Source organism: Oncorhynchus kisutch, linkage group LG1, assembly GCF_002021735.2.
Source record: "Oncorhynchus kisutch isolate 150728-3 linkage group LG1, Okis_V2, whole genome shotgun sequence".
Classification (NCBI taxonomy): Eukaryota; Metazoa; Chordata; class Actinopteri; order Salmoniformes; family Salmonidae; genus Oncorhynchus; species Oncorhynchus kisutch.
Window position 1 is genome coordinate 33299743 of NC_034174.2, and position 12854 is coordinate 33312596.

General features: G+C 40.0%; 1 protein-coding gene and 1 long non-coding RNA gene across 2 annotated transcripts; one reads left to right on the plus strand and one right to left on the minus strand.

Moving 5' to 3' along the window:
- Positions 1 to 3425: 3425 nt before the first annotated feature.
- LOC116372145 (uncharacterized) lies at positions 3426 to 6637 on the plus strand. The gene is made up of 3 exons (XR_004209134.1): positions 3426 to 3510; positions 5350 to 5537; positions 6077 to 6637. It is a non-coding gene; the product is annotated as an uncharacterized LOC116372145 (long non-coding RNA).
- LOC109895869 (interferon regulatory factor 6-like) lies at positions 6306 to 12636 on the minus strand. Its single transcript, XM_020489923.2, has 8 exons — positions 12359 to 12636; positions 11562 to 11744; positions 11178 to 11373; positions 10019 to 10111; positions 9522 to 9770; positions 8970 to 9362; positions 8098 to 8216; positions 6306 to 7964 (listed from the first exon to the last, which is right to left on the minus strand). The coding sequence occupies exons 2-8, from the start codon at positions 11733 to 11735 to the stop codon at positions 7728 to 7730; spliced, it is 1461 nt and encodes a 486-aa protein (XP_020345512.1). The 5' UTR covers positions 11736 to 11744; positions 12359 to 12636; the 3' UTR covers positions 6306 to 7727.
- Positions 12637 to 12854: the final 218 nt, after the last annotated feature.

The following is a 12854-nucleotide window of genomic DNA, read 5'->3' on the forward strand; positions in this document are numbered from 1 at the left end:
GTTATGATCACACCACGTCTCGTTAATCATAAGGCCTCCTGGTGTTTCTTATGTTGTTAGTGATCCGTCTCTCAGCTTTGAGTCAGCAGGCTTCTCAGCAGCCTTCTCGTACACTTCAGCTAGTTTCTGATTATGGCGAAGCTTCACATACATAAAGTAGGACTTTATACCGCAGGTGTTTGAATGTCACGCTTCATTCTTTAATTTAATTCATACCGAAAGTCATGCTTTCTTTCTTAATTTATCTCAGCTCAAAGCTGAATGCACTGCATATATGAGAACCATATATACACATTAGCCATGTGACATAATAATACACATGACCTGTATGACATAATAATACACATTAGCCATGTGACATAATAATACACATGACCTGTATGACATAATAATACACATGACCTGTATGACATAATAATACACATGACCTGTATGACATAATAATGCACATTGCCTGTATGACATAATAATACACATGACCTGTATGACATAATAATACACATGACCTGTATGACACAATAATGCACATTACCTGTATGACATAATAATACACATAACCTGTATCACATAATAATACACATTACCTGTCTGACAAAGTAATACACATTACCTGTATGACATAATAAAAATACACATTACCTGTATGACATAATAATAATACACATTACCTGTATGACATAATAATAATACACATTACCTGTATGACATAATAATACACATTACCTGTATGACATAATAATACACATTATCTGTATGACATAATAATACACATTACCTGTATGACATAATAATACACATTATCTGTATGACATAATACACATTACCTGTATGACATAATAATAATACACATTACCTGTATGACATAATAATAATACACATTACCTGTATCACATAGTAATAATACACATTACCTGTATGACATAATAATAATACACATGACCTGTATGACATAATAATAATACACATTACCTGTATCACATAGTAATAATACACATTACCTGTATGACATAATAATAATACACATTACCTGTATGACATAATAATAATACACATGACCTGTATGACATAATAATACACATTATCTGTATGACATAATAATACACATTACCTGTATGACATAATAATACACATTATCTGTATGACATAATAATAATACACATTACCTGTATGACATAATAATACACATTACCTGTATGACATAATAATACACATTATCTGTATGACATAATAATACACATTACCTGTATGACATAATAATACACATGACCTGTATGACATAATAATACACATTACCTGTATGACATAATAATAATAATAATACACCTTACCTGTATCACATAATAATACACATTACCTGTCTGACAAAGTAACACACATTACCTGTATGACATAATAAAAATACACATTACCTGTATGACATAATAGTAATACACATTACCTGTATGACATAATAATAATACACATTACCTGTATGACATAATAATAATACACATTACCTGTATGACATTGTGTTATTATATGTCTGTTATACACAAATACTGGAATATTCAGTTTTGTCAAACACAAAAAAGGTGTGTCACAGTTGGAAACCGGTTTCATCAGGCATCGTGGATCACCTCACCACCACAACCGAGAGGAGGGCAAAACAAAACAGGGCATCATCACTCTGGCTTCTCATAGACATTCTCTCACACTTCACAGAAACCAACACTAAGGAAGTGTATGGATATCAGAGATAGAGGTCAAATATAGAACTCTTATTTTGGTATTTCAATTTCAACATACGTTTTTGGCTTTGAGTTTGTTGGTGAACTTCATCGTCTTCCTCTCTCCCTGTCAGTAGTTCAACAGGAGAAGAGTGGCCTAGTAAGCAATCAGCTCCACCAAAGGAATGCTTTCTGTCAGACAGAGTAAGCACAGTAAGCGACTGACCTTTACATGAAGACACTAATCTGTTGAACTGCTTATCTGTCATGTATAACACTTTGACCTCTGACCCCCACTCCCTATCATTCACAGGCATGGCTATATCACCGTGAATGGGGCAGCAAGTAACTCTGATGTACTAGATCTCTGTACTAGATTTCAATGTATTTTTCTCATTCAAATATGAGCCACAGCAATGAGTCACAGTTTCCATCTACATTATCATTCATCATTCTGACAAAACACATCACTATCAGTTGTGTTGCATAGCAACGTACAGTTGATGTAATGATATTTGAACTCTTGTGGGTGTATGAGACATACATGGTTCACCACCCATAATAACAATATACTGTATATGATCTCCCTCCTTGCTCCACGTTGGGAATATACTTTATGCTTATTGTGAAAACGCCCTCACTCTCTCTCTGGCTCTCTCTCTGTCCTCTATCTAGGACCTCCTTCAACTTGCAGAGTATCTACAGGTGTGGAATCCTGCTCTGCTGACTCCTTACTAACGCAAAGAAGCTAACATATTTGAATCTAGAATGACAATCCATATAATTGAGACATACCTTTTAGTCCGAACCTCAACCTCACTTGTATTATGGTGTATCTCTTTCCATAGGAAGCTCTGTGGCAAGAGGATTCTCTGAAACAGAAGCTGTCTCTACTGCAGCACACCTTCTCTACTATACTGCTCTCACAGGACAATGTCTGGAAGGTTAGGACCTGGATCTCTTATACACTGATGTGATGTCCACAAATGTCCCTCTACCTTTACCCATGTCACAATCATACTCATGTATGCACATTGAATTACTGTATTTCTGTACCATATTCTGTTTCATGAAGGGACTGCCATAAAGTTTGGACAGTAGGTTAATGTTCTGGGCAACTGTTGTGTTGTGACATAGGGTCCTTATTAAGGTGTCTGGTCCACTAAGGTGTCTGGTCCACACTTCTCTAAATTAGGTAATACTGTGTTTGGTTCAGTGATCTAGTTTAAGACAGGCTGTGGTTTCAGAGACGAGTTCACAGCGTTTCCACCATTATTCTACTGGAGGAGCTGTGGTCTACCCTGCATCGTGTCACTGAGAAGCTGATAGAGAAACACGAGAAATGTACAGAGAGAAATTAAATGGCACAGGAGGCGTTTGCCACCGTCTACTAGTTGTTATCTGCTTTTCTGTCTTTCTACCTGACTGTCAGTATGTTTCATCTCTCTCACACGTCTCATCTTTCTCTACCCTCACAGATCTGTTGTAAAGGGGGCAAGATAAAGGGAAAGATTTGGGCACTAGAGTCACAGCTGAGGATCTGTGGACAGGTGTGTTCAGGAACATCGTCTGTACCTATTACTTACAGTATATGGCTCATACAAAATCACCACCAGGCTGAAATCACAAAGAGCAATCATCATTTTGCTGACTCATCCTCTGTTTCTCTCAGAGGCTGTCTAGGGATGGAGCCAAGATGCTGCTTCTACAGTCAGAGCAGCAGAGGCAGGAGATGGCTGTAGCCGCGCTCCAGAGGGTCACTGACCAGATGAACAAGGCCCAGGACAGGGCTCACAGCCTGGAGGTAAGGGGTCAGACAGGGCTGCATTCTGGATCACGCAAAATAGCACTGTGTTCTATTACAGTCAATGATTAATGACATGTTTGTGACTCAATTTGAGAAATAAGAGATTCTTAGAGTTTCGAATTAATAAGAAGGGACATCTTAGGACAGTTTCACCGCGTGTGTATTTTATGTGTCCCCAGATGGCACTGCAGACAGCACAGGTTCAGTCATCACAGTGGAGAGAGCGATTTGAGGAGGAGAGGATCAAATGCACCCAGATGAGGAAGTCTCTGGTGCAGAACATAGAGAATATAAACATATTACAGAGCCAGCCTCGAGGTATATATATATATATATATACATGTATTTCTGGATTGAATGGGCAAATGACATAACACAATAATATATGCCTATAAAGTATCTAAAAGCTGTCTTTGGATATCAAACACCATTACAGATAAGTGTGAAAACAGTTACACATGTCAAAATGGGGGATATCCTCCTTTAAATGGCGGGGTTGCTCTTTGTTGAAACAAACTCCAAATTATGGCTTTAAGTAAATTAAATGGGGTTTATTATTTCTTGACAAATCTTTCTTAATCAAATAACTGGTGTTTAAAAAGTCATAGATTACTTATCTTAGTAAATAAGTTCCCAGCATAGCAGACCCATTGACTATACATTAGAATGACCGTATTATCATTACCGATATTATGGTTCTCATTACCGAAATGGACCTGAAAATAACATGGTATTGAGAAATGTGTGTTTTAGTAATGAGACGCCCTTAGTTTAATCTGCAAATAATATGAGACAGACATTATGAGTCAGCAAAAAATTTACCCCACCACTGAAGCCTATTCATGCTACTACCATGGTTGTAAGGTTATGGTCCTCTGACTTTTTTCCAATTTGGGCTTTTTAGCCGTTTCGGTAATGAGAAGGTCAAATGGGGTAACGGGGGTGTTTGAGTATAAGAACCTCATTCTGAATGCATATAAGGGAATATATTAAATTATCTTGTGCTCATCTAATAACTACTCCTCTAGATCAGTGGTACCCAAACTGTGGGATGTGCCATGTTGTATTAGCAAAAAGGCACAAGCCCATAGTTTGTGTTATACAATGTTTGAGTCACTCAAATATCACATAAATACACATTAGACATGGCAAAAGGCATGGCAAAATGTATAGAATTGCAAGAGAATTAGCTTTAAATTTGCTAAATGTTCTCATAACAAAATATGGAGAATTGCAGGAAATAAGCTTTAAAACCTGGAAAAACATTGCTTGTGCCCATGGAAATAGACGTGGGGGGCGCGGGATGTTCCCATTGCCTGATTGAAAATGTTTGGGAACCCCATGGGTGAATTTATAAACTATTTGGAGTTTTTACAGGAACTTGAAAAAGTATTATGGTGATGACAAATGTTCACAAACACTGTGTTTTTACATAATAAATATTCCAGTTGAATGTTATTATAGTTAAAACTACTATATAATAGTTTAATATTAAAGTTAAATTAGTATATCCTTATTATCCTTTTTGTGTTTTATTCAAATAAGCTGGGTTTCTCTAAAGTAAAATTGCATAAAATTACACGAGAATTGAATCCGGACGCATTTTGGTAATGATAATTTGGAGTGAAAATGTACCACATATTTAAAATAAGACACCGTGCCATAAACTAGGCATCTTAGTCATTAGAATGTTAGTCGATTTTTGCAGATGCATCATTGTTTTGTAACTCAATTTGCTACCCCCCCCCCACACACACAGAGCACTGACCTGTTGTTAGAGTGACATAAGATATCTACATACAGTACCATCATGTATTTCCCTGTGCATCCATCCAGGGAGTGATAGGACAGGAGGCCCCTGAAGAGCCAGCTGCTGCAGCACCAACACACTGAGGCTGAGCTCCATCTCAACATCAGCCTTCTAGAGCACAACCTGCACACCTGCAGGACACATGGAAGACAGAATCAGGAAGACACCAAGAAACAGCAGGAGATTGTCAAAGGACGGCAACAGGACTCCATAGGTGTAGTATATTACACACCCACAAAAAACAGTTGGATTGTGTTACTGTAGTAGTAGGTAAAGGAGTTTTATTGGTCCATAAATGTGTTATAAACTCATCACTAGAGCATCCTTAGATGAGCAGATTCATCCAGCTATGTCACACCACAGCAACATAAAGCAAAGCATGATGGAAACCAACATCAATAGGAGAGGTCCGAATATGTCTACAATTCACTTTCTCATCTTAGTCATGTCAAACCCAGAGCACCAGCGTAGCCAATCAAATCAATTTATATAGCCCTTCTTACATCAGCTGATATCTCAAAGTGCTGTACAGAAACCCAACCTAAAACCCCAAACAGCAAGCAATGCAGGTGTAGAAGCACGGTGGCAAGGAAAAACTCCCTAGAAAGGCCAAAACCCAGGAAGAAACATTTATGTCAATGTTTGTCCCCACTGTCTTCATGCTGTATGTCTCCAACATGTTTATTGGCTCCGCTTGCTTTTAGTCCTATATTATCTTGATACTGATGGAATCGTTCTTTTTTTTCCAACAAGAGATGCTGTTGTCCCTGGTTTATCCTGCTGTCTCCGTTCCTGGTAGTCACTTGGCAGCCATTTTGACGTTGTTATTGGACGATATCCCCACAAGAAGGAAACAGCTGTGGGACCTTTACCAAGTACTACAAGAACGCACAGAGAAGTGTCTCTATGACATTACCTCAGCATTGCTATAGGCCCATATGACAAAACCTGGGAACTGGAAAAAACTCTGAAGAACTTGCTCTCAGGGTTTTGGGAAATATGTTTATTGCATTTTACTTTTAAATGTTTTCTGTATAGCTCAGTCAACATTATAGCGAAGGATATTTATCATCCATTGAAAATGTAATCTTGAAGTAAATTTGTATTTATAATGCATTTTATGGTTACTGCATCATGTTCATGCATACGCGTTTCATCCTTTTATAATAATCAAATACATATGGTGTCAGTATATTTGACACACAACCACTGTAATAACTAGACAGTAAAACTGACATAAAATACCAGTGAATAAAACACTTGCAGGTATAACTTTGTCAATTTGAATTAAACCCTTTTTCATTACTGAATACATTTCATTGCGGATTCCCTTCATTTAAAAAAACTAAAAAACTAAACAGATCACTTGCCTAGTTATGGGCATTTTTCAACAAAAACAATACAAATCATTAGGATAAAATTTATTGAAAAATGAAATGCTATCTAAGCATAAGACTCAATTTACTCCCAAAAGTGCAGCGACACCACTTATACTAATTTCATGGACCAAAACAAATGGTTTAAATTCCATAAAATTATAAATGGAGGCTATACATGGTGATAAGGTCTATCAGAAAATAAACAATCCATTTGGTTCACCGAATCCTCTACCTTGACCTGATCTTATCTACTAGTATTAGCATAAACAAACCAGTAAAGGGTATAGGATATATCTTGCAGGAACCGTTAGAATGGATCTCAGCAGTCATGATGAGATACAAATGTATAATAACCAATAGAAAGGAAAGAAAACGATTAAAGTGTGTATCATAAAAGTTCACATAATGGATTAACCACTTGCATGTTTTTTCTCCAAAAGAAAAATATATAAATATCTAGCTTTAGCACTCAAACATATTCTTCATGGGTTAAAAACAGGTAGTAGACAAAATGACATGAGCAACAAGGACCAGGACACAGCTTGATAACTGACTGGTATTTTGTAACATGGGGTCAAGGGTTATGCCTGTAACTCATTGACTATGTTCAATGTTGCCTTGCAGCTGACAGGACTTTTGCCCATAATGCCATCCAATGCTCCTCTAGTTCTGCCCATATTGAGTACAAGGCCACTGGGCTTTAGAACTGCAGACAGACACTATCCATGTTTTACTGACTGCCACAGTAGTAGTCTTACAGTGCCTGTTTAGCAGCATTTACCACAATATATACATGGCTCCTCTCAGAGAACATAATAGCAAAAGAAAGGGAAAAGGCTAAATTGAAGCAATCCCTCTCCCTTTTCCTATTCGGATTAACACGCCTCTATAAACATAAGTACTCGCTTGCTGACGACAGGTCTCCACATAACCCAGCAGTAGAGGCAGCAGTAAGGAGACAGTGTCCAGACAGAGCTGTGTATGAGACTGACTGGCCTGGTAGGGCCATGGTTGACTGGGTAGCTTCACTGGGCGTGCAGGGCCTGGGGCAGGCTCATGCCAGCACCCAGGGGCAGAGCCTGAGGCCAGCCCTCCTGGCCCTGGTGGGTCTGTAGCAGGCGGTACAGCTGCTTCAGGTGGGTAACGATGTTGTCCTTGATGTCCGGGATGGAGATCTGCAGGCGCACGCTGCCGCTGTCGAAGGAGCGCATGCAGTCACCTGAGAACATCTCAGTGATCATACGTGCTACCACAGGGATGATCTGGGTGAGAGCAGAGGGCCAAAGACGAGTCAGTTACAGTGAAGGGACTCAACAGCAAAACACACATTTTAAAATAATGAAAAACAAATGTTTCATTCATTTTCTATGAATCATTGCCTGCACTGTCTCATACCTGCACCATGATGAGCTTCCTCTCCCTAGGTCTGCTGTCAGGCCACTCCTCTCCAAAGCACAGGTTGATGTCGAACTGAGGAAGGCTGGCCGACTGGCCCCTCTGATGGGCTATTACACCTGCAAACATCAAACAATCACAATCATATCACATAGCAAATCAGTCTCACAGCATACACTGAGTGTGCAAAACTTTAAGAACACCTTCCTAATATTGAGTTGCATCCCCTTTTGCCCTCAGAACAGCCTCAATTCGTCAGGGCATGGACTCCACAAGGTGTCGAAAGCATTCCACAGGGATGCTGGCCCTTGTTGACTCCAATGCTTCCCACAGTTATGTCAAGTTGGCTGGATGTCCTTTAGATGGTGGACCATTCTTGATACACACAGGAAACTGTTGAGCATGAAAAAACCAGCAGCGTTGCAGTTCTTGACATACTCCAACCATTGTGCCTGGCACCTAATACCATACCCTGTTCAAAGGCACTTCAATATTTTGTCTTGCCCATTTACCCTCTAAATGACACACATACACAATCTTTGTCTCAATTGTCTCAAGGCTTAAAAATACTTCTTTAACCTGTCTCCTCCCCTTCATCTACACTGATTGACATGGTTTTAACAAGTGACATCAATTAGGGATCATAGCTTTCACCTGGTAAGTCCGTCAGGGAAAGTACAGGTGTTCCTAATGTTTTGTCCACTCAGTGCATGCCCTACTATCACAATACCTCCTAAGGGCCCAGCCTAAAAGAATATATAAATATCGATAAGCAAGAAGCTTTGAGAAGAGTGGTATAAAACATTGTTGCTGTAGGAAGGATAGAGTCCATCTATGCTAAAATGGTCAGTAGGATCGGAGTCAGTACTTACCGCTAAGAAACGACTCCAGACAGAACAGCTTAACCTTCCTCTGCCTCTCTATGAGGTTGGGTGCATTGGGGTTGGGTGCACAGGGGCCTGACCAGTACACCTTGCACTGGCAGAGGCGGACGGCATAGATGTCATGGCCACTGACCTCCAGGATGAGGCCTCGGTCCATGACATCCAGCAGGCGGTTGGTGAAGACCCTCTGCTTGTCGTTGGCGATGTGCTCGGTAGAGGGGAACCTCAGCTGCTCCAGGCTGATAGGGCCAAACAGCTCTTCCTGGTTGACCATGGGGCCCAGGTCCCCGTAAAACAGCCTGCAGCCCTGGGGATTACTGACTGTCATGGCTGGACACACCTCCTTACCCCGGTACTGGAACTGCACCTCCAGGTCTGTCACTGAGGGAGAAAGAGACAAAAAAACACATGAAGATTCAATAAGAGTGGTACTCTTATTAGTTGGTCTGTATTGGTAAACTCCTGTGATACTATATACAATCAATGTATGCAGTCCTATATTTATCTAATGGAGGAGTTTGTGTGTAGTAGTGTACTCACTGGGCAAGGAGCTGATCCACATCTCTGGGGAGGCGAACATCATGTCAGGCATGGAAGGGGAAGGCATGTCAAGTGGCGGAGGGGGCACCATCTCCTCAGGGGAGGGCTGCATCTCCACATCCAAAGGCTCCTCTTTTGGCCACGGCTTAACCTCCTCTTTGGGCCACACTTCAACTGATGGGGGGCAGCTGGGGGGGTGGAGGGGCGATACTGACCCCGGAGGAGACCACATTAGAGTGGGGCTGGTGCCTGGTCGTTACAGGGGAAAACAAAGCATGATTAGATGACATGCCAAAAACAATACAGGGATATTGATATCAAAACAGGGGGTAAGACAGACAAAAGGGCACTAGGCAGTTGTTTTTGGACCAAGCAAACTGGAAAACATTATCTGGATGCTAGATCTGAACTGTTGTGTGGTTTAGGACAAATGACATGGTAAATATCACAGAAAAACAGTATTAGTGAGGGAAAACTAAGAAACTAAGATGACTAACCATTGGATGTTGGATAAGGAGGAAGGGGCTCTGGAGTATCTGGTTCATCTTCATCACAGTCATTCGGCGTCCAGGACCCAGAGTCTGAGGATCCTGATGTGAGAGAGATGAAGAGAAAATGAAAAGAGAGGAAGGGATTCCAAATCCCAAACTAAGCTTCAAAGCTGCTACCATTGGCCATAATTTTTAATAATAATTTGTTCTTAACCGACTTGCCTAGTTAAATAAAATGTTTTTTTAAAATACATAAAATTGACTAACATCATTGTTGTTAAACTGTACTTAAAAAAAAGGTAAATTAAAGTCCAAATTTGGACATACCTACTCATTCAAGGGTTTTTCTTTATTTTTTACTATTTTCTACATTGTAGAATAATATTGAAGACATCAAAAGTATGAAATAACACATATGGAATCATGTAGTAACCTAAAAAGTGTTAAACAAATCAAAATCTATTTTATATTTGAGATTCTTCAAAGTAGCCAACCTTTGCATTCTATCAAGGAGCTTCATGAGGTAGCAGAGGTAACTCTGGGACTTCCTTTCTTGTGGCGGTCCTCATGAGAGCCAGTTTCATCATAGGGCTTGATGATTTTTGCTACTGCACTTGAAGAAACTTTCAAAAGTTCTTGACATTTTCCAGATTGTTACCTTCATGTCTTAAAGTAATGATGGACTTTTGTTTTTATTTGTTTATTTGAGCTGTTCTAACCATAATATGGACTTTGTATTTTACCAAATAGGGCTATCTTCTGTATAACAACCCGACCTTGTCACAACACAACTGATTGGCTCAAACGCATTAAGAAGGAAATAAATTCCACAAATGAACTTTTAAGAAGGCACACCTGTTAATTGAAATGCATTCCAGGTGACTACCTCATGAATTTGGTTGAGAGAATGCCAAGAGTGTGCAAAGCTGTCATCAAGGCAAAGGGGTGGCTACATTGAACAATGTCAAATCTAAAATATATTTTGATTTGTTAAACACTTTTTAGGTTACTACATGATTCCATGCGTGTTATTTCATTGTTTTGATGTCTTCACTATTATTGTACAATGTAGAAAATAGTACAAATAAAGAAAAACCCTGGAATGAGTCAGTGTGTCCAAACTTTTGACTGCTACTGTATTTGTATGTCATCCATGGACATTTACCTGGGTTACTGAGGGGCTGTGGGATGTCACAGACATCGTAGATCTTCAGGGGGTTCATGGGAACTTCTTTGGTGCCATCGTAGACAAGGTTGAACTCTCTGCTCTTGTTGAGGGCACAGCGGAGCTGGGCTTTCCACTTGGCAGGGTCAGGGTCATCAATACCCTCCTGGAACTTTCCTGTCTCCACTGCCCAGGCCTGATACAAGGAGAGAGGGGACAGATGAAGAATACATTTTTTAAGCAATGTTTTACATTTTTTATTATTCTGAGCAGTAGATCTCAGCCTGCATTTTGACTCAAAGTGATCTCAGCTCAGAAAAGGTTGGTGACCACTGACCTACATGTATTGTTTCACAAGCTGTAACAGATATCTGCTTTACTAACCTTAAAGATTGTGTTCTCTTCCTCATGCTGGGGGGTGTGGCGCGTAGCGTGTTTCCAGGGGACCCTGAAGCGCTTGTTGTCTCGATCGAGCCACACCAGACCTGGGTAGAGCCCACTGTCCACCTGGGCCACTAGCCATGGCTTGAGCCGAACACGCCGTGGGGTGACCGCCATGCTTTCAATCTGGGGAGGAGGCCACCATGGGAGGGTTAGATATCTACTATCCATATGGTATACTTATATGGATATCCTGACCAAGATATTTAAAAACGTAAACAGTTCTAATAAAAGCACTGTACTAAGAAAACAGTGAGCTGTACGGTCATGATTTAGCTGGCACATCTTGATTGAGGCAGGCACTCACATGATGACCAAGATTACATGGCTATCAAGATTCCAAACAGACTTGGGCCACTAAGTACATAATTATGGTTGGTTTTATGATACTCCTGGTGTGTCTGCAGGACATGTTTCACAGGTCTGTTGAGTATGGAAATAAAGCCATGTCCAATGTTGCTACATTAATTTACCCAAAAATCATAACCATAAAATGACATTTTCCCCACTAAGCAATGACTTTACTGGCTTTTGTTGTGATAAACCTTTGACTTTTGTTGATACTTAGTTGCAACCCCTCGCTCGCTCTTACTGTAAATTTGAGCACCATATGAAAGACCATAGGCTACTTTTCACGGATAAATTGTTAGTAATGATTTCTAATAACCATCTAGTTACGAACTTGAAACTATTTCAAGGTTGGAAACTAACTAAATGTAGGCGACCGCTGCGAAACGTACCTGCAGTTGAATGTGACCAGGAAGTAGGCTACTTTCTATCCGGGAGAAAGTAGAACCTCAATCAATTTCAGGGAAATATTATTCTCCAAAACGTTGGAATTTGTATGTCCTTAGCAATCCAGGTAAAAGTAGACTGTATGACTCACGTATACTTCTTATCATGCGAGAACAATTCTGATAATCTTGTCCCCATTAGTTCAGGCCACCCCTTTTCGACTCCCTTCCCGAAACTCAGGTAGAGCTGTGACGTCACAGACGTTTCATTCTTAGCACCCGGCACACCTTCCCAGCTGGTGAAAAAACCCAGCTTACTTTCGGTGGAGCCTTCTTGTGACCATGATGACCAAATGACTCACAATATTTGTTAGAATGTTGTTGCCATAGGTTCTTTAAATTAGCCATATAAAAATCATGAAGACTATTATGCTGTAAAATGGTGTAATTATGTTTGTTGTTTTCAAAAGCAATTTGAAATAAGCAGTTTGGAGCGCAGTCA